This window comes from Salarias fasciatus, chromosome 5, assembly GCF_902148845.1.
Source record: "Salarias fasciatus chromosome 5, fSalaFa1.1, whole genome shotgun sequence".
Lineage (NCBI taxonomy): Eukaryota > Metazoa > Chordata > Actinopteri > Blenniiformes > Blenniidae > Salarias > Salarias fasciatus.
Window position 1 is genome coordinate 27,269,127 of NC_043749.1, and position 21,852 is coordinate 27,290,978.

Here is a 21,852-nt window from a genome sequence, read left to right on the forward strand (position 1 = left end):
ACCACACACACACACACACACACACACACACACACACACACACACACACACACACACACACACACACACACACACACACACACACACACACACACACACACACACACACACACACACGCTCAGTCTTGTATTTCTATCCTTGTGGGGACCGTCCATTGACTCCCATTCATGTCTAGCCCCTAACCCTAACCCTTACCCTAACCCTAACCCACACCACAACAAAGCCTAACCCTAAAGAAATGTTTTTGCACTTTTACTTTTTTCAGTAACAACAACATGGTCAAGAAAACACTGTTTCTCCTACTTAGGACCAGAAAAAGGTCCCCACAAGGCACGTCGTTTCACATTTTGCTATCCTTGTGGGGACATTTGGCCCCAACAAGGATAGAAATACGAGAACACACACACACACACACACACACACACACACACACACACACACACACACACACACACACACACACACACACACCCCAAGTCTTAATACGTGAACGTCTCTGCTCTTCCCATGTTTTCATCCTTTCATTCAGTTTCGTGTCTGAGAGACTCGTCGTGCTCGCCGTCCCCGAACTGAAGCGTCGCTCCTTGTTCTCCCGGTTGAAGGATTTTAATCTCACCTGATCGGGTGAATGAGTTTAATCTGGTCCGGAGCGCAGACGTGAGTAATGTTTGACCTGATGGAATAATGACTGCAGCCCAACTGATCTGCTTTTTTATTTTTTTTCTGCAAACTCTCCAGTCTGTTCTGAGTGATTTACTTTCACGTATTTTAAAAGTCAGTCCATTAAATCTCTTCTGCCCTGTGTTCAGGCTGGGTCCAGAAAACCAACAGCGATGTCTCTGACAGATTTCACTTGTTATTCAATTATGTTTTTTAAAGGTTATTTTTCAATTCTTTCTTCTTTTTTTTTTAAAATAAAAGGAGCAATTCAAGCCCCTCTCTGTGGGGCGTTTACATGACGACGGCATCCATTTTAGCTAAAACTTGATCAATCTGGTTGCACCAATAGCACCTGTTATTGGATTTGCTACTTAAACTCAAATGCCCTTTTTTGATTGTAGGAGGAAACTGGAGTACTCACACACACACACACACACAAAAATTTATCCATGTACAGGGAGAACATGCAAACTCCACACCTATTTAGACTTTTGGGTCTGTGTTGATTCTCTCCTCCTCCACCTGTGATAACTGGACAATGAGACATTGAATGTTTTTTAAATGATCGTATTTGACGTTAAGCTGTGAATTATTTAATATATGTGCAAATAAGTGACTGAAGTTACCACTTTGATCAACAATTAAAACATTCTGAACCTTTCAATTGCTGCCATTCAGTTTCACTTCCTTCCAAAGCTGCGTATAGTGCAACAGTGCGAAGATTTAGCAAACACACAGCTGAGCCTGAAGACAGGCTTTCATAGTGAGCTCCAGTGTGAGTCACACACGAAAAAGACAATGCTTAAAACTGAGTCAGGAAAGGTTTAGCAGTTTAATAACCGTGTCTTCTTCACTGGCAGAGATGCACAGACAGGGTGTGGTGAGAAGCAGAAGAAAAACCCTCTATTAGATTACCTTCCTGAAACTGGAGAAGATGCTGCCACCAAATAGCTTTAACAGTCAGTAAGCCTTGATTTCATCTTCCTTTTTCTTCTTCTTCTTTTTTTTTTTTTTGTTTTTACTTTAACTGACTCTGGCAGTGATTGACTCTGACGATATTACCCAAAATCCCTCAGTTGTTAAATTAAATCAAAAGAGCATGAACCAGGAGAGTGCAGCGTCTCCTTCGCCATGATGTCATTAGAAGTAGTACTAATGTATTATTCAGTCAGAAATCTGATAAAAATGAAAAAAGATGAGTAAAAATAAACCACAGGCCACTCTGAAAACGGCCAATGAGAAGTAGTTTCTGTGTAAAGCACCTCATTTATCTTTATGTCTTGATGATAGATGCACTCTTATGGCCTATTCCAATAAAAACACTCACAAACGGCAGCGCCCACTAGTGGCCTGAAATGCCAACTACATACTGTGGTTTCCAGCATTTCTGCATTTTCCGTGTAAACAGACACTTTTCAAAACATTGTTCTGTAAACGTGAAACTTTTATGAAACGAACATGCATGAAAGACGTGTTTTCACTTGAAGCATGATGTAATCAGATCCTTGGTTCATCTTTGACTCATTATTGCGACCAAAGAAAGTCGTGGCACAGACATTATTACTAGTACAAACATTTCGAAGCTCAACTTTGGGGTTTTTATTCACCCATTTCAAGAGGCCAAGGAGATGAAACAACTCTGAAGTATGAATGAGAAGGCACTTCTCACCCTGCATGTGAGATCTGACTGTAGCCGTCGGCTTCACTGCAAACTTCAAAGGAAGGACATGAAGCAGGAAACAGGCCGAGGGGCTTCAGTTTGACCACGTGGTTTTTTTCAGTCAGGCAGGATGCAGGCATGAAAATACGAGCTGGTACTACTCTCAATCTGTGTTCAGGCTAATGTGAGTGCACAGGAAAAATATCTAAGGGATATGTGTATATATGTGCATTTGTAAAGTCACTTAATTAAGTCAGAGGGGTTTTAGTTAATGTTCACTTGCAGTGCTGAAGAACTTGTTTTTCCTGCAATACTTTTAATCACACAGACACAATTCAATTTGGAGCACTTTAGAAACTGAGATGAGTTCAAATGTAATTTTTAGAATAATGAAAATTTAAATTCAAATTAGAAGTTTAGAATTATATTTAATTAGCATCTTTTCTCCTGTGAAGGGGAAAACAATTATCACCATTTATCCCTTTAATTGCTTATATACAATCCGATCACCCATTAGCCGCTTTACTTTTTTCTCAGGTGTTTTTAATAATGAATCCACGCATGGCTGGCATGCAGCAGCTGATTAGTCGATACCAGTAGCTGGCAGCTTCAGGCATTGGAGCACTTTAATGACTGCAAGTACAGTACAGTATTTGTCAATGAAACCATATTGTTAAATCAAGAAAAACATGGATGCAGCAGTCTCATTTCTATATCTGTGACTTTATAAGTCCTCCAGCATTCGATGGAGCTCGAAATGTGAAGAATAGATAATCCTTCTGTCTTATTAAGTTACTGTAAAAATGGAAATTTGATTTTTTAATTATTAAATTCAACGAAAAAGTTGTGCCTGTGTGCCAAACACAGTATTTACTGAAGGTATCAGTGCGTTGAGCACGAGAAAGGATCCGATGGATTTTATGTCTAGGATTGTAATTTGTGAGTGAGAGGAGTTAAAGTGGACACGTAACGCACAGAAACAATATCGGCGGAGCAGCTTCCAGTTGGCTGCGCTGGTCCCTCGCTGCCTGGACTTACCTGGCTTTGGAGCACAGATGGAGCCGTGTTGAGAGCAGAGCGGGCCCTGCTGGAGCCGCCCGGCCGGCCCTGCGAGCTGGGAGCAGTTCTGGCACCATTCTCGCTTTCAAAAACATCAAAGTTGCTCTTCCACACCATTACCTAAAAATGACATAGAAATTGCATTGCAAAACACTAAAAAAACAAAATTCTGAGACGGCACATGATGTCTTTCTTCAACCACTTCTCCTAAAAATCTATAGAGTTATATATAAGGTTTAAATGGAAGAAGCAGTCGTCACCTGTTCATCGGCACCAACAGAGGAAAAATGCTCTCCTGACCTCGAGAAGGCCACACCGGTGACTGGACCCTGGAGCAAAAGAGGGACAAAATAATTAGTATTGAAGTAATAATACTGTAAAAACCACTTTTAGCCAAAGCACTTCAAGGTGAAGACTTCAAATTCAGATAGAAAACTAAATTTCACGAGTAACTAAACCAACAACGGCACTGCTTGAGATTAATCTTAAGAAATATCTGTCAAAAAAAAAAAAACAAAGCAGTGAAAGTAAGAATGGAGCAGCCTGTGTATTTCATTAATCTTACACATTGTAACTTCATAATTAATCAGTTTTCCTTCTGCCAGGAAACATGGAAGCAGTGAAAATGTAGGTGTGAATATAAACATGGAGGAGGTAAACACCACATCGAAGACACAGAAATAAATACACACCTGTTAGCATAGTGCTGTGTGTGTGAGTGTGTGTGTGCCTGTGTGTCTAAATCCCAGATCTAAGCCTTAATTTGTCCTTTTTGGGAGCATTTCACAGTGCAGAAGGGGGTCGATGGTTATGACCCGAGCGCTCCATGTTCGCCGAGCGGACGAGGAAAAAGAACAAAGAAACAGAAATGTGGAGAAGGGAGCGGGCAGGGAGCCGCTGCGAGGAAAAATAGGAGCTGTGTCCTGCGGCTGGCACCCAGACAGGCTGGTTTGGGTGAGGAATGGTTTCCCAGAAGCACCTGAGAGAAGCAGACAGTGTCACTATGGCAACGCGACGGCCTGACAGACAGCATGTTCTGTCTCTGCTCTGACTAATGCCTGCTGCCAGGCTGGCACTCGCCATGGCCAGACACACACACACACACACACACACACACACACTCACACTGAACCTATCTCAGCTGGCACAGTTTATACACCGATAAATGAACAGGAGGTTAAATAATCCACACAACCCCAACACAGTGCATTTCATCAAGGAATGACTAACAACAATAATGAAATTCTATTAGTGTTCATTACTCTTCCCTTATAAAAAACTTTCCTTCTTGTGTTGCACCAAAATATACAACATAAGGATCTTTTAAGCTTGTTGTGACATTCAAATAAAAAACAAACCGTACAAACCGGTGCTTTGTATGCTCCAGAATTCAGTGTTTACATGTGGAGTTGATGGGAGAAGCGTGTGCACCGTTCTGCTTTTGGAAATTTAAATGTGTCGTGTCAATCACTGGATGCCTTTTCTTCTTCTGTCAGTGGGTGAAACAATTAAACGCCCGCCTCCTCGTTTTTCCGCACGTGAAATCAAACTGGCTAAACCATTTTGTGGTTTGTTTCTGTCGTGTTCATGTACGAGGCTGCTCAGCTGTCATGCAGCCTCCTGCCAGTAGGCGGCGCTAAAGAGTCGTCAGACAGCAGAGCCCATATTTTAAAGTAAAAAGACTTCATGATTCATGTTGAGCTTGAATAATCCTCCAGATCCCTCCGGCAGTATTGAAAATATGACATAATTATTAAAAATGGTTTCAACAGCCTTGAAAATGCTCTTAATACAGACCATGTTCCCAGGGACAATATTTAAAATCCTTGACTAGAAATTCTAATATGCAGCATTTTTTCTTTTTTCAGATTAGTCTCAATAAGATCTTTGTTTAATCAACAAGTAAATTAGTCACCAGGAACATCCCAACTTTAAACAAATGCATAAAACAGGGAGTACATGTCGGCCAGAAGCAGATTAACATCCAGACAAATAAAACCTAATCACAGATTTTCAAAGGCAATAAAGCGTCACGCTTCCCTTTTAAGTAGGGAGATTGTGCTAATTAAAATTTGCAATATACATCAATAAAAACGTCAACATGCGGCGGCTTGGATACAAAAACCGGCCTGACAGCATGAGGGGAAAAAAACAAGACAACGTCGTCACTTTTCTCCTCACATGCAGGATTAATGGATTGAAGGGAAAAACATGGCAACAGAAAAACATAAACTGATTACCACACACTTGTCAGAAGTTTACATTCGCACTCCAACAAACAAAACGTGGGCTGCAGAATAAGTTAAAGAGCAATAAATAACCGAGCGACTCCTCGCACATGTGTCGTCCATGTGCCAGGAGTTGGCCAGAGATAATACGCCAAGGCCTGGAAACTTTTTTTTTTTAAGCAAATCTGCACTGATGAGCAAATTTGACTGGACTTAATGGATACCAAAGGTGTCCTGTGGAGATGTTCAAACAAATAAACACACACACACACACACACACACACAAGGCACCGGACCGTCCGTCCGTAGCAACGCTCTGTTTTCTCTTTGTTTTCTGTGTTTGCGGTGTCTCCTTGACATTGAGAGGCTCTGCGGTGTTTGTAGTGTTGATTAACTTCTCTGTCACTTCTTCTTTGTAACATCTGAAAGCAATTCTAATTGATTCGGCTCTCACAACGTTTCACGCAGGTGCAGATGAAGCTGCAGAAAGTCGTTGGTCTTTAAAAGTTCAGGCCGTCTTATTCGCCGAGGCCTGAATTCGTCAGAAGTTCTGGAGCAGAGACAGCAGAGCAGAGAGACAAATTAACCTAATTTAGCACGATTCAACCCAGCCAGGTAAAGTCCTCCTGAGGCCGGGTAAACAACACGTCTCCCAGATCCAACTGCAAAACACTCGCGTGGTTTTCATACCGAGTGCATGCGCGTACACATTCGACGGCGCGCACACCCACACACACACCTGCACACCCACACCGAACAGATGGGGGGGGTCTCCTATCTCCAGCTATGCAACTGGAGAGACAATTAGCGCTCCGAGTGCTCCCAGCACCAACAGATTGGTGGAGTCGCCGCCGAGCCAAAAAGAACAACAACAAAAAGTGAGACGCGGGAGAGGAGATGACAAATTTGGAGGTGTGAAGAGAGAAGAGGAAAACGCGTTTTTTATGTAGGGTCTTTTTTTTTATCGTGACAAAGAGAAGGTTGGCAGGCTACTTGAAGGGAAATGCAGGTGACGCCGACAAAGAGGCAAAATGAGAGACGGGCAGCGTGTGCAGAGGGATAGATAAACAGATGGACCACATGTGGTACTGGCAAAGCCACCGCTTTCCACCAGCAGCCAGCGAAGCCAGTCCATCAGCTGTTCAAACACACACGCGTACAGTCGGCGAGCTGTCCGGCCAGACGAGGAGGGAAACCGAGGCCGACGGTGACGGTGGCGATGAGAGCCGCGGCACGCTGAGAACGACGGCGGGACGGAAACAAGAGGAGGAAGAAGAAGAAAAGGAGGATCCAGAGGAACGGAGGCTGGAACACACTTCTGTTTCCTTCCAACAACCCCGAGATGAGTCACTGTGAGTGGGCCGCACGCTCGCCAGGCAAGCACTAAAATACACCACATATCGCTGGACGCAGTGATGAGGAAATTACCAGCCGGGTGGAAAGACAAACTGTTCACCACTCCGTTGTGGACTGAAACACACACACACACACACACACACACACACACACACACACACACACACACACACACACACACACACACACACACACACACACACACACACACACACACGAAGAGCTAAAATGGCTGAAACTGTGAAAATGTCAAAAATGCTGAAAAAGAAGCTTGAAACCTCTAAAATCAGATCCAAAAACAACTAAAACAGTCATGAAATGCCTTCTATCCTACATTGCAATTGAAATTTCACAAATGCAACATAAGACACAGTTTATGCTCATTTATCAAAACTACATGAAACCTCAGCTGTGCTCGCCTCACATTTGTAATGCTTAATGAGTCTCCAGTTAAATTTGATCTGGTGGAAAGTGACAAAAACAGCTTATTGATGGGAAATGCTGCAGAGCCCTGGTCTCCACTGTGACGCTGCATGTTCTCCCTGTGTGTGTATTGGCATTTCCTCTGTAATTCAACCCCGCTGTCTGAAAATGTGTTTCAGGTTTAATGGTGACTCTAAAATTGGTTTACATTAAAGTCATACTGTCAGTGATGAAACAAATACACAAATAAATGAGACACCTTTTTAAAAAGATGAACAGCGCCGCTGCTACTCTGCTCACAGTTTGGCTAAAAATTACTTCACATCCAGTTTCTATTAACAAACAGTATTACAAGTTCAGCAGCAGCCTGGAAGATCAGTGAACTGGGGCGAAATGTGTTGACAAGACATTAAACAAGCAATGGCTCCCCCTGCTGACTAACACGTGGTATTACCTTTCCTTTTATAATTACAAAAACCAACCATCCTTCTGTGTTTTCAGCTCAGATGACTCTGGGTGAAGGCAGATTACACCCTGGACAGGCCATCAGAGGGCCAACAAGGAGAAGCAGATCATATTATAACATATTAACATCTACAGGCAGTTTACAGGAAATAGTAAGGATAAATATATAAACAATGAGGAACAATGAGGAACACCATTCTGCTATTGTCATATCCTTAAAGCAAAGCCAGGCTGGAAAACATTTTTCATACATACATGTGCAATAATGAGGTCTAATTTTGGCAGCAGATTTGTTCTCGCATTTGTTTGTTGTTAAAATGTAAATCAACTTCAGCATGTTAAGTCGAAAAGGAGAAGGTGGGAGAGGAGAGGAGAGGAGAGGACAGAAGAGGCTTTTATCTTCATGCTCAACCGCCTCAGACAGATGTGATTATCCTTTATTAAATCTCACGGCTGAAATCAGATTAGGCCTGCTGATTAGAACAATCAGCCTGAGTGCGACGCTGACAAAACGGCAGCAGAATTGGGTTTACTGAATATGTAACATATCGTTAATCTTGATTACCGCACTAATCACAAGCTTCAGAGCTGAATTTCACCTTTGTTTTGAGTGCAGCTTATCATCACGAGCCTAAAATCTGAACAATTACTTCAGGTGTGTTGGAGATCGTGTTCGGATGAGATGATTTCAGTGTCAATTCAAACTATCCACTAAAAATTGAGCTGAAAGCAACAATATCTGAGCTTCCAAATTGTTTTTTTCCACTTTAGTTATTTAATTTTCAATAAATGTATTCAGCGCAGAGCAGACCATCATAAGGTTCGGGGGCCGTATGTGGCCCTTTGGCTCTGATGGGAAACCAAACAATAAACAACAATCAAACAAAATCACAGCTATTATGGGCTCTATGCACAACTTCACCACTTCCTGAACTTCAGGAGGCTCCTTGTTTCCTGTCTTTCATGATAGGATGAACTGATTAATCCAGGTGTGTCTGGCCTCAGTAAATGGCCAGACACACCTGCAGTAATCAGCTCGTCCTATCATGAAAGACAGGAAACAAGGAGCCTCCTGAAGTTCAGGAAGTGGTGGAGTTGTGCATAGAGCCCATTGGCTTTTACACATGTAAAATAGTCACTTTTTAAGTTCATAAAAGTCATGTCAAAATATGTTTTTTTATCAAGAGATAATTCTTACTGCGCAAAACTGTAAGTCAACTTATGCCTCAGCAAGAGTACGGCTAATTTTTTTTGTGGTCATTAGGAAGACTGTTGATATAGAGGCTTGAACTGTGAAGAGTTCACATGTTCTAACTTCCAGGTACTCTGGTTTTCTCCTGCACTCCAAAAACAAATTATTGAATTTAATTTGCTCTAAATTTGGATTGTGTGACTGTTAATGTCTCTGTAACCGGCCTTCACCCAACTCAACCATATGACGGATAAAATGGAAGAAAAGATGCACAGATTGATAATATTGATAGTGGAGAAACTGCCTGAACTACCATGAATGTACCCTCTTTACCTTGGTAGTGCTGCAGCATCTTGTGGGATCTGATGTCCCACACCTTGACAGAGTGGTCAGTGCAAGCAGCGGCGATGCACGTCCCACTGGGATGAAAGTCCACCTGGTTTGAATAACTAATAGAGACAAAAACAACACGTCACACGTCTGGAAAAAATGTGGCTTCGTTATTAAAGGGAAGTAATTGAACAGGCAGAAAACTGGGAAAACTCAAGATGCTTTCATACAAATCAGTTTTACGAATATTTACAGAGGAAGCATGGAAATCTGACTAAATATATGAGTAATGAATGACAAGGTTTAGATCATATTCCAAATCTAGGGCTCAGATTGGGTGAAAACTTTACAAATAATATTCACATCACATGCATGTTGAACTGTGAAGGTGAAGACTTTGTTCCTCTCAAACATCGAAAAAATATTTTTTTTTCCCAGCTTGTTCCACTGAGGCTGTGTGTCGGCTTACCCTGTATGATCATGGAAAGAATGAATGCACTCTCTGCTGTTTTTGTCCCACAATTTTATCGTCTTATCGTCGCTGGAAGACACAATTAAACGATCGTCTGGAGAAAACCTGCAAGAAGAGTAAATGATTTGTACGGTTTATTGAACCACACTGGTGACAAATGTGATCAATATAAGCGTTCATACTTGGCACAGCGGACCCAGTTGATGTGCTGGCTGAGGGAGAAGAGGAACTTTTGCCTGTGGACGGTCCAAACTTTGACGGTCTTGTCGTCAGAAGCCGTGACCAGCGTCTGTCCGTCACCGGAAAAGTTTACACTGCGCACAGTGGCAGTGTGAGCTCGGAAAGCGGAGGAATCAGCCTTCCTGCACGCACACGACACATCACGAAACACAAAGAAAACCCAGTAGGTGTTCAGCAGTGCGGCTACTCCTCTGTGTTGAGAGAACACTGAGTTTCATGACTCACAGCTTCGTGATTGTTAAAACCGACACGAAAAACTTACATGGTGGGCACCCACAGTCTCACAGTCTTGTCTCGAGAGGCCGAGGCCACCAGATGTCCAGAGGGTGAAAACTGAACCGAGGTGACGGCGTCTTTGTGTCCATCGAAACGATACGCTCGCATCTGTGGCTTCATGTTCCAGATCATCACGCAGGTGTCCAGAGAACCTGTGGCTGTCAGCAGCAGCAGCAGAGCGGAGTGAGCGACTCCAAAATATTAAGAAAAACATTGAAAAAAAACGTAGAGATTACCGATCTGTTTCATGTTGCAGCTGAAGTCCACGCTGGTCACTGTGTCCCTGTGACCTTTAAAATGTCTTTCTAAGGTCGGGTCCGACTGAGTACAGACAAAAAAAACAAAAAACAAAAAACAATATCTCTGTTACTTCATTCAATGAGTCAAGAGGTTGTACAGCAAATGACACAGATTCATAAATAAAGTAGGTTGATGCTGAAAACGGAGAAATATACAGTAAAATCTAACTGAAGACATGTATTTAAAACCTTTAGGAAACCATTAAACAGCTGGTTGTGTCATTAAAGGAATTAAAACACAGGAAGGCATATCACATCAGAAAAAAATGCAAGTTTTAAGTTAAAGCCAGGTCAACTTTAATGACCCATTTCAGTTTTCAAGTCTGGGAATCAGTTCACTGCTACTTCTCACTGAGACACTTGAAAGAAAAGGAAGTCAATGTTTATGTTAGTAGTAACACTGTTCTTTTTTGTAATGTAACGAGTCTAAATATCTCCTGTGAAAGACGCCCACTGCGTGTGAGACATTTCATTCCAAATGACTAAAACCGCCTCCACTTTTCTTAGAATCACAGAAAAATCAAAACAGTTCAGAACATCCATCTTCTGAACAGTTACCATACCATACCATACCAGCTTTATTTATAAAGCACTTTAAAAACTTTACAGCCGGCCAAAGTGCTGTACACAAACAAATATAAACCACAAAATACAATATAAGAGCAGACAGTGCAAAAAAAAAACAAAACAAAAACAAATGATCAATCCATAACAATAAGAACATCATTGATTAAAAGCCAGTGAAAAAAGATGTGTTTTCAAAAGAGATTTAAAAGCAGTCAAAGACTCGGCCTGTCTAATCTCCAAAGGCAACTGGTTCCACAGCCGTGGAGCAGTGACAGAAAATGCACGGTCCCCACGAAGCTTGCGTTTTGTCTTGGGGACCACAAGCTGCAGCTGATCTTCTGATCTTAAAGATCGAGACGGGACATATAGGTGAACCAGGTCAGTGAGATAGGAAGGAGCCATACCGTGCAAACATTTAAAAGTAAATAAGAGGATTTTAAAATCAACTCTAAAAGCCACTGGAAGCCAGTGGAGTGATGCTAATACAGGTGAGATGCTGTCATATTTGCGTGTTCCAGTGAGGAGTCGAGCCGCAGAGTTTTGGACTCTCTGTAAGCGGCTAAGCACATTCTGACTCACACCAAAGTACAGTGAATTACAGTAGTCAAGTCTGGTTGTAATGAATGCATGGATCACCGTTTCAAATTGTTTGGTCGACAGAAAATGTTTAGTTTTGGCCAGTTGTCTTAGCTGGAAAAAGCTAGACTTAACAACGGCACTGATTTGTTGATCCAGTTTAAGCTCAGAGTCCATTTTGACCCCCAAGTTGGAAACAATGGGCTTCTCTAATGGCTCCAGAAAACCAAGGTCAATAGAGGAGGACATGTGTGGTGAACTGGGACCAAAAACAATAACCTCACATTTACTTTGATTGAGGTGAAGAAAATTCAATGCCATCCATGCTTTGATTTCATTTATGCAGTCTAAAAGAGGTTTGATAGCCTTAGGATCATGCTTATTTAACGGTAAGTAGATCTGGCTGTCATCAGCATAGCAATGAAAAGCAATGTCATATTTCCTTAAGATGGTGCCCAGAGGGAGCATGTACAGGGAAAAAAGCAGGGGCCCAAGAATTGAGCCCTGGGGAACACCATATGACAGGGGTGCAGAGGAAGAGACATAGTCACCAAAACCAACACAAAAAGTCCTATCAGCTAAATATGACCTGAACCATGAAAGGGCTGCACCACGAATTCCAACCCAGTGCTCCAACCGAGAGAGAAGAATTTCGTGGTCCACAGTATCAAATGCAGCAGTCAGATCAAGCAGCACAAGTACAACAGAATTCCCAGCATCAGTAGACATAAAAATATCATTAAAAACTCGCAGCAGAGCAGATTCTGTACTGTGGAGACTCTTAAAACCAGACTGAAAAGTTTCCGTGATGTTGTGCTCCTCTAAAAATGATTGCAACTGAATAAAAACAATTTTTTTTTTCCATAACCTTTGCAAGAAACTGAATTTTTGAAATTGGCCTGAAACTGGACAGGTCAGATGAGTCGAGGTTAGGTTTTTTTAGCAGAGGATGCACAACAGCATGTTTAAAATTTGAAGGGACGACACTGGTAGAAAAACTGCTGTTTATAATGTTTTGGACAGTAGGAGCCAAAGTGTCGAAAACCTCTTTAAGAAGACGAGGGGGTAATGGATCTTTTGGAGAACCTGATGCCTTCATATGTGTCACAATGTCCTTAAGTTGAGTGATACCCACAGGCTCAAACTGTTCAAAGCTGGCAGAGCAAGGAACATATACAGAAGGGTCCTGGGACGGAGCCTCAATAAGCGCTCTGCAGCTGTCAACCTTGTTCACAAAAAATGACAGAAATCGTTCACACATCTCTGGTGATGGTTCTAAACATATAGGCTGAGGTACATTTAAAACAGAATCAATGGTTTTAAAAAGAACATGAGGCTTATGACAATTTGTTGCAACAATATTTGAGAAATACATCCTTCTTTGAGTTTCTACAGTACTCTGATATAAACGCCAACTCTCTCTCAGAATTTGCCACGATACTTCCAGTTTGTCCTTTTTCCAGTTTCGTTCAGCTTGTCTGCATGCACGTCTGGCTGTGCGGGTCGCCTCATTTAACCAGGGCTCAGATCTAAGTTTACGCGTTTTAGATTTGAGTGGAGCAACAGACTCAAGTGCAGTGTGGCAGACCGAATGAAAACTAGAAAGTAAAACCTCAGTGTCAGTAGTGTCCGCGTGTACAGACCGGTCGGCGTGGACAGCGTAGGCTGCACAGAAACGAACAGCAGTGGAAGGGTTAAGCACCCGACAGCGGCGCACAGGAGCGCACGGAGTAGTCATTACGCACGGCACATCAACATTAAAAACAACAGGCATGTGATCAGAAAACACAGCGTCGCATATTTCGAGGTTTTCAACAGGGAGTCCGTGTGCCAGCACGAGATCAAGTGTATGACCATGCTGCTGAGTCGGACCAGAAACACACTGCGCAAACCCAAACGAGTTTACAAGATTTAAAAAGTCTTTGGCCATCGGCTTATCAAGGCAACAGACATGAATATTGAAGTCCCCAACAATAAGGATTTTATCATAATTTGGCACTATCTCAGCTAAAAAGTCTGCAAAGTCAGCAATAAAGTTCTTACTGTATTTGGGGGATCTGTAAACTATTGCGCACAGGATATGGAGAGGGCGACTCAGTTCAAATACGCACAGCTCAAAGCTGGAATAAGAGGAAGACAGCTTTAACTGTTTGCACTTTAGCATTTTGTTATAAACTGCCAGTATTCCTCCGCCACGACCTGTCATCCTCGGGACATTGAAGAAGTTTTCAAACAGGATGAAAACGAACCATGAAAACACACACCTATTATTAGACCATTATCTATCCAAGTTATCTCACTCAGATAGAACAGGATTTCATTTTCAGAAGAGACTCATCATGAGTCACAAATTGCAATTTAATTAATTAGAAATAGAAGACATCTACCAGTAAATGAGAAATATTAATATGACTAAACTACAATACGAAAGAGCCAGCGAGTTTCCCATTCAGACACAATAGTTAAGAAACTAGTTACATTCTATTTTATTATAAAACAATGCAAATATACGATAACAACTTAAAATAAACATCAAGTGTTCCATTAAAATTTTACTCTAATATGTATCCTAATACCTACTACTTGTTTATTAATTAAATGCAGTGGCGGTAATTCACCATGCGGAGGCACTGTTTCGCGCTGATAGTGCGTTTTTGCGTTTTTATGTTTCTAATCGAAGTTGTAAACAGTTGAAACGTGATCTTTCATAACGTATTAAATTCTAGTATTCACATCACAAAAACACACATTTTAATTTAACTTTACAGGTTCCATTTTAGGAAACAATGTTTAAAAAAAAAATTGTAGGCGAAGAGGTTGCCGGGAAGAAAAGTTTACCGCGTTGTACACAAAGAAACACGTATAATTCTGCTCTTATGATTTAAATACGGTTGGTGATATTTTCACGGTGGATTTTCGGAGGTATGACATATGTGAGAAAAAGAGATTTGAAGTTGAAACCGAGGCTATCTGCCTCAGGGTTGATTTTCACTCAGGCAGGCAGCGGGGCAGGCTGTTACCAAGGAGACAGGGTGTAGCTTGCTGCTAGCTGCTAGCCGTAAACGGGACGTTACGTCCGGGGTAAGGGAGACGGGGGCTCCCGGTGCTGCATGTCCCGGTTCCACAGGGCGCCTTCACCATGGCAGAGGTGCACATTATCGGACAGATCGTCGGGGCGAGCGGCTTCCCGAATAACAGCCTATTCTGCAAATGGGGAGTTCATGCGGGAGGAGCATGGCGGCTCCTGTCGGGACTGAAGAACGGTCAGACCCAGGTGGACATCCCCCAGACGGGGGACATGGCGTACTGGAGCCACCCCATCGATCTGCACTACGCCACCAAGGGACTCCAGGGCTGGCCAAAGCTTCACCTCCAGGTGTGGCACCAGGACTCCTTCGGCCGCTGCCAGCTGTACGGGTACGGCTACTGCCACATCCCGTCCAGCCCCGGACACCACCGGATAAGCTGCGTGACCTGGAGGCCGCTCGGTTCCTGGCAGGAGCAGCTAGCGCAGATATTTGTTGGCGGTGGTCCACAGCTCCGCAGCCCGGACCTGATCCACAGCGGGGCGGACAGATACCGACTGCACACCGAGGCCATGGGCACCGTGGAGCTGGAGCTGGGAGTCATCCTCAGACACTTCGACAGCTATGGCGTCGAGAGCTGAGACAACTTCACTAAGGACTTTTGTTTTTGTTTTTCAGCCACTGCATGTACATAGTAACGACTTTTTAAATCATATTTTCTACATTTTATAATCTACATATGTTTTTATATATTAGACAACATAAGTCAATAAAACAGCTGTGTTAAGGAAGCGCGTTTGGGTTTGGGGATGTGTTTTCATATTGAAATAAAATATTCACAATTCAATCTCATGTGCATTACCTACAGCAGAAGAACAAACTAATGAGTTTGAAACAATCTGTAATTTCTATTGAAGTTTCACTGTTCACTTTATTACCGAATTTAAATGTTTGGAGATCCCCTTTGTAAGTGCATTCACCTTACAGGGTAATAACTGTAGAGGTTTGTTGTGGTGTTGTGGTGTTTATTTAGCACTGAATTGCACTGACAAGAGGCATGGAGTTATCATTCAAGATACTTCCAAATCACTTGAAAAATACTAAAATAATAAATCACCACAAATAACTTTTTCTGATAGAGAGCTAGTGAGGAAACGACACATGAGAAACGAACTTCTCTCGTAGCGGTTCAGGTAACAAGTGCACTCACCAGAGCCGAAGTCATTTTTCCAGAGATGGGAGTTAAACACCAGGTGAGAACAAGTCGTTCCTCTTCTAACAGTTACTTAAAATGTAAAACTAAACTCCAATCCAGTGTCTGAATGAGAAACTATGCACAGGGGCTTCCCTTTAGCTCTCCTGTGTGCTAATGCTAGCATCCAAGTTAGCTAGTTCAGTTTACGCGCCGCTGATGGCGCTGAGCCGCTCTTAAAGGGACAGTGTCCCTTTAAAATATGTAGTAACCCCGTTTCGCCAGCAGGTGTCAGCAAAGGCTCACAGAAGCGACAGAGGTTCTATTCCCATGTAAAAAGATGGGTGAAAGGTGCAGTCAGATAAGGGCATTCTATCTGTGGATCTGTATTACCCTTGCAGAGTCATGGAAGGGTCATCTAACAGAACTACTGTCCCACAGATCCAATAACCTACAAGATACCAGAATGTTACAGTGCAATTACAAAGACGCACAAATTCAGCCCTACACAACTCAAAAAAAAAAAAAAAAAAATCCAAAAATACACACAAAGGAGCATAATGTTTCCACAATACAATGCGAACCATCACCAATATGCACAAAATGATCAAGTTATGCTAAAACAGATGCTCACAGCGACAAAAACTAAAATAGAAAAGACAAAACTCAAAATCTAACAACTGTTATTTGCAAAGTTTGATGCAAAATATTAGATGAATATGCAATATATGGGTGTTTTTTAGTTTTAGAATAATATTCTTCACAATAAACACAATTTAATAGATTTTTTGTATTCTTTGGTTGTTTTCACAGTGCATCATTCCAACCAAGAAACTATCCAACCACAGAAGTCTCAAAACAAGCACAGAGAGAAACAAGATATCATCAGAGTGAGGACACCTACCACAAAGTGACACAAAATTAGTAAAATTAATTATCACAAATGCATAGACAACCACCATAAGTAGTCAAAAAATGAGATGCAAAATTTCAGTTGCATATCAGAAAGTGTGGGGTGCTTAAGTACATTATAAGACTTTGAATAGCCTGACTAAAGGATCCAATGAGGCAGTTATTCATCTGCTTTGGGGTATTTCATGATGTTGTAATGATGGAGCACATCCAGCTGAGATACTTAAATGATTCTGTGGTTTTGGACACACCGGTTCGTCGGCAATCCCTCTCTGAGCCTCGTGTATATGTGTTGTCACCAGGTGTTTCCTCACCCAGTGACATGATTTCACATCTAGTTTATTGTAGAGCTATTCTCTACAGTAAATTAGTAAGTGAGGCTAAAATAAAATAATAATTCACATCATCATGGGGCTGCAAAGGTTTAAAGCTCATTTAGGAGAAATTAAATTTCACACTGTAGATAGGATATCTGTTCTGGCTTTGAGTCATTGTCAACTCAAGCTTTACGTGAATCCCTTGTGGGCTGTCTCAGCTGTAATGTTGTTTTGTCAGATGATGAACAATTCAAACCACAAACACAAGAATAATTTGCTGTAGTCTGTGTGGATTTGTCAAGCATTTGAAGTCATAATTATGAAGCTTATGTCAGATGTAATCATGCTTCTGTTTTGGGAATCATGAAATTAGACATCAAAAAGTCTGAAAACCCAAGATATGTTGATTTAAAACAGAAATGAAAGACAGGAATAACATGGTTCTTAAAATGTGCACACATGAGGCATTATCCTTTATTCAAATAATTCCATGCATCCATATTGCTTTAACCAGGGATCTTTAACCAATATCTTTTTCTGTTTGAGCATAATCCCTCTGTTTTTACTTCTCCTGTGAAAGATAACTCATATACTGTAACTTATCCTTTTCATTCTTTCAGTCTGGGAATTCTCGCAGAAAACTGCATTGAAAGCTCAGTTAAAACATTCCTTTTGTTAGTGCAATAAAAGAAGCTGAAAGCTTCCAGCTATGCAGACAGACACAAATACATCGTTTGAATGTTCTTCTTTTTTCAAATAAAATACGATCCTGTCCTCACGCGATATGATGGTAAATGCCCAGATCTTCATTTCCAGTTATATATCGGCCATAAGGAAGGAGGAAGAGAAACAGATGAAAGAGCAGGAATCGAATACACCAAAACATCTTTTATTTTCAGTTCAGCGTCAACACTGACACACCCGGGTCGGTAAAACACACCCAGATAATCCTCACTGTGCAATGCACCACATCTGATTGAACTGAAGATCACACAGCAGTAAATGATAACACAGTTGTTGTTATTATCTAAAGACAGTGCCCACCGCTTGTAAAATTCACATTTATTGTTCTTTTAAGCGGAAGTCCGATAATAGTTCAGGGGGAAGTAATTCAGTCTTTCAGTCACCTGTAATCTTATCTCCCTTTACTGTATTACCAGGGGTCACAACATGTTTCCTGTTTTTGTTTGTCGTAGTTCATGGACAGTATACTTTCTTTTGAATTTACTATTTTGCAAAAAAAAAAAAAAAAGCTTCATGTCTGTTTTCATGGATCAGTATGAATCTTGACACAGTTAAAATGTTTGTCGAAATGACAATGTTTTTGCAAAATGTTTCACAATTAGTACCAAAAATTACTTCAATCTGGAAATAAAGCCAATTTTAATGATAGTTATTGGTGATAATTACAGTGAAAGGTCCGATAATCATTTCTAATAACCGTGACATTTTGCAGCATTTTGCATGCATGTTTTTACAGACTCACCCTGAACGCCTGGCATCAAGGCTGCTGCTGTCTCAGCTTGAATCCTGTGTTCTGTCTGCTAGTCGTAAAAAAGCAAAACAAAAAAGCTTTCAAAAAGGTGGTTTTAATTTGCTTGGTCGTATTATGGGCTACTTATGGCCATTTTTGGCCGACAGGCCTTATGTTTGACACCGCTTTTCTGACGGATGAATGTCAGGCTATCTTCAACCAACATAAATTCAGTCATTTTGCAGTTTGAGAGCCTAAAATACCTAAGATGATGGAATGTGGATGAGTTGCGGTGTTAAATATGAAGGTAGAGACGAGTGAAGGATCGTATCAATGCAACGTGACACATGGTGGAGTTGAGAACCGGGGTCAAACCAAGGATCGATTGAGGCGACACAGTGGTGCAGTGGTTAGCTCAGTTCACTTTCTGCGTGTAGTTTGAATGTTTTCTGTGAGTCAGCAGTGATTTTCTCTCAGTAGCAGCGCTGTCTGCTCTCGAAAGGAATACTTTGGTTTAAATCTGAGTCAATATTTCACTTGAAACGTAAACGCTGCCTGAGTCTCTTGTTTCCTTCATCGGCTGAGAAAATGTCCAACACGCGGCGTAATTTTGCATTCTGCTCCCCTGAAACTGCCTGTGTTTTCACAACAACTTATCTCCCTTGAGAATAATTATCTGGGCTGGGTGTTTGTCCTCTGCATTTCTCCAGACGACAGCACGCCGGAGGTGAGATTTGTGGTCTGAAGTGTCACAAACTGCAGCATCTGAGTCACTCAAACAGGTGATGTGCTTGTTTTATTTTAACCTCACCACAAAGTGTTATTGTAAAGTCATAGGAGTTTCTTCTTCAGTATGTTGAACTGTCAGTAAGTCTTTACATAACAGTCTGGCTGTGTGACAGAAATATTCCCCAACAGCGATCATTCTCCCGCACACCTCATGTCTGTCTGTGCCTTGCAGAGCTAAACAATGTGTTACGGGAACTTTTGATTTATGAAAACCGTGTTTAACAGGGCTTATTTTTAGACGCTCATTGTGTGTACCACAAATGAGGAAATGGAGCAGCTTCTAAATCCACTGAAGCATACCGATCTGCTCCATCGCTTCTGATAAAGCGTCGCCTCGTTCAACAAGAACGAAAGAATGCGAAACAGGAAGTGATTCCTAAAACACACCACAGCTCGCCTGCAGACACAGCCATAAACACACAGGCTTTTTATTTTAACAACCTAAAAACTGAGAGAAAGGAGATGAAGATGGCTTGGTCATGTACGTATGTCAGGGAAAAGATGCAGGTGATGAGGAAGTCCAGTGAGGAGCTTCATGGACGAGGAGAGGGAGGACATGCAGGAGCTGGCGTGAGGAAGATGGACACAGGAGGCTGAAGGTGGTGGAAAAGAATGCAAAAAGACTTTTTTTCCTGTTGGCCAGGTTCAAATGCACCACTTGTCTGTGTCCCTGACCATTTCTGTTTCCGTGACTGTAATCTGGAGTCTCTGGAATAAAAACCTTTTCACCTGCAATGTTCATCAACACTCCTGCTTATTTTTGAAATATAGTAAAAGTATCACAGAAAATGAATCACTGGAGAACCCCTGATGCAACTGTTTAAAGGTCAAAACAACTCATCTTTGAATAGAACAATACCCTGAAGAGCAGATTAATTTCTATTTTTAGCATGTCAGTCACAGAACACAGTCATGCTGATTTGTAATTAGGTTTTAAAAATTCCCGTAATTCATTTAATAATGAATGATTAAATAACTGTATTGTGACACGCAATCTTATTTCAAATGATCAAGTTATTTTTTCAATCATAGAATAAAATTAAATTAAATTTTGCAGTTCTATTGACAGGAGTTTCTATACTTTAAGAATTAAATGTTTTCTTCTGTCCAACGGGTCTCTCTTGTAAATGTTTGTCTCAAAGGTCAGATGATCATTTACAAATTCAATCTGTAGAAACAGTTTAACCTACATTAACTGACCTCTGCTATGTTCTGTGTGAAAACATTTGGATTTTTGTTTCTATACATCTGCACTCTTTCGTCACTGGAATACGGCTAAAAATCCATCTGAAAGGAGTCAAACTGGAGAGATTTGAAAAGCTCATTTCACATCAATCAATACATGTCTGCATCTATGTGAGTATTTCTCAATGAGGCATGATAAACAAATGTTTATCCAACCACTTTTAAAACCACTTGATCCAACCTGGGGGTCAACTGTTTCAGTAAACCTTGAACCACCATGTTTGCAAGTAGTGCAGGGAAGGTCTACTATTACTTGCAATGATCAGTGCTTTGCATGTAATGTATTAATTCCAAGTAATATATTACAGTTAATGGTTGCACAACACTGGCCAGAACAAGTTATGCATTACTTTCCCAACACTGTTCACCATGTTCACAACAACTATCCACAATGACAGGAGCGTTTGTCAGATACCTGCAGATTTTCATGAGGTTCCCTTGTTTCCATTTTCTCTTCCCGCTGAGAAATGTGTCTTTCCCCTCTTAGGGACTTTCTGAGTTCCCACCAGCATGAACACAGTCCTCCATTCAGTCTGAATCAGTTTTAATGACAGCTGAGTAGCCGTGGCACGGCGCTTTGATCTCCTCAAAACATACGGAGAAAAGCCCAGAAATCCCACACAAGTGGGAAGATTAAACTCTCTGTTACAGGAGCAGATCCAGACGAGCTGTGTTTACAGGAAACTGTCTTGTCTTTAAGAGTTACACACACACACACACACACACACACACACACACACACACACACACACACACACGCACACTCAACCTGAAAATCAACCTGTAACTCAGCTAAATCTATGAAGCCAGACTGATCAATTTGTCGAGCTTGTCTGAAAGACATTTAAACCTGGATGAGTCATAACTTTCTGCTCCTAAACTCAGATAAAACAGAAGTTATCACATTTGTCCCAAAACACCTGAGAGAACTTTGGAAGGTGTTACTTTAACTTCCAGAATCAGAGGCCTCCATAGCAGACTATTGTGATTCCCTGTTATCAGGAGGCCCCAACAACTGCCTAAAAGTCTTCAACTGGTTCAAAATGCTGCAGCAAGAGTTCTCACAAGAACCAGCAGTAGAGATCACATCAGC

General features: G+C 41.5%; 2 protein-coding genes across 2 annotated transcripts in view; one reads left to right on the plus strand and one right to left on the minus strand.

Annotated features, from left to right (window-relative positions):
• The window catches only part of LOC115388464 (POC1 centriolar protein homolog A-like), a 35,976-nt gene extending 19,884 nt beyond the window's left edge, over positions 1 to 16,092 (minus strand). The window contains exons 1-9 of the mRNA XM_030091628.1: positions 16,041 to 16,092; positions 10,599 to 10,683; positions 10,349 to 10,520; positions 10,029 to 10,208; positions 9,844 to 9,951; positions 9,293 to 9,493; positions 6,769 to 6,778; positions 3,641 to 3,709; positions 3,360 to 3,500 (exon numbers count right to left, since the gene is read on the minus strand). Of these exons, the coding sequence (XP_029947488.1) occupies positions 3,360 to 3,500; positions 3,641 to 3,709; positions 6,769 to 6,778; positions 9,293 to 9,493; positions 9,844 to 9,951; positions 10,029 to 10,208; positions 10,349 to 10,520; positions 10,599 to 10,683; positions 16,041 to 16,055 (981 nt within the window). The 5' untranslated portion in view covers positions 16,056 to 16,092. The remainder of the gene's footprint in view (positions 1 to 3,359; positions 3,501 to 3,640; positions 3,710 to 6,768; positions 6,779 to 9,292; positions 9,494 to 9,843; positions 9,952 to 10,028; positions 10,209 to 10,348; positions 10,521 to 10,598; positions 10,684 to 16,040) is intronic.
• LOC115388605 (B9 domain-containing protein 2) lies at positions 14,851 to 15,628 on the plus strand. Its single transcript, XM_030091804.1, has one exon. The coding sequence runs from the start codon at positions 14,944 to 14,946 to the stop codon at positions 15,469 to 15,471; it is 528 nt and encodes a 175-aa protein (XP_029947664.1). The 5' UTR covers positions 14,851 to 14,943; the 3' UTR covers positions 15,472 to 15,628.
• Positions 16,093 to 21,852: the final 5,760 nt, after the last annotated feature.

Coding starts and splice junctions, on each gene's coding strand:
- LOC115388605 (XM_030091804.1), top strand. CDS start 14,944: ATGGCAGAGGTGCACATTATCGGACAGATCGTCGGGGCGAGCGGCTTC.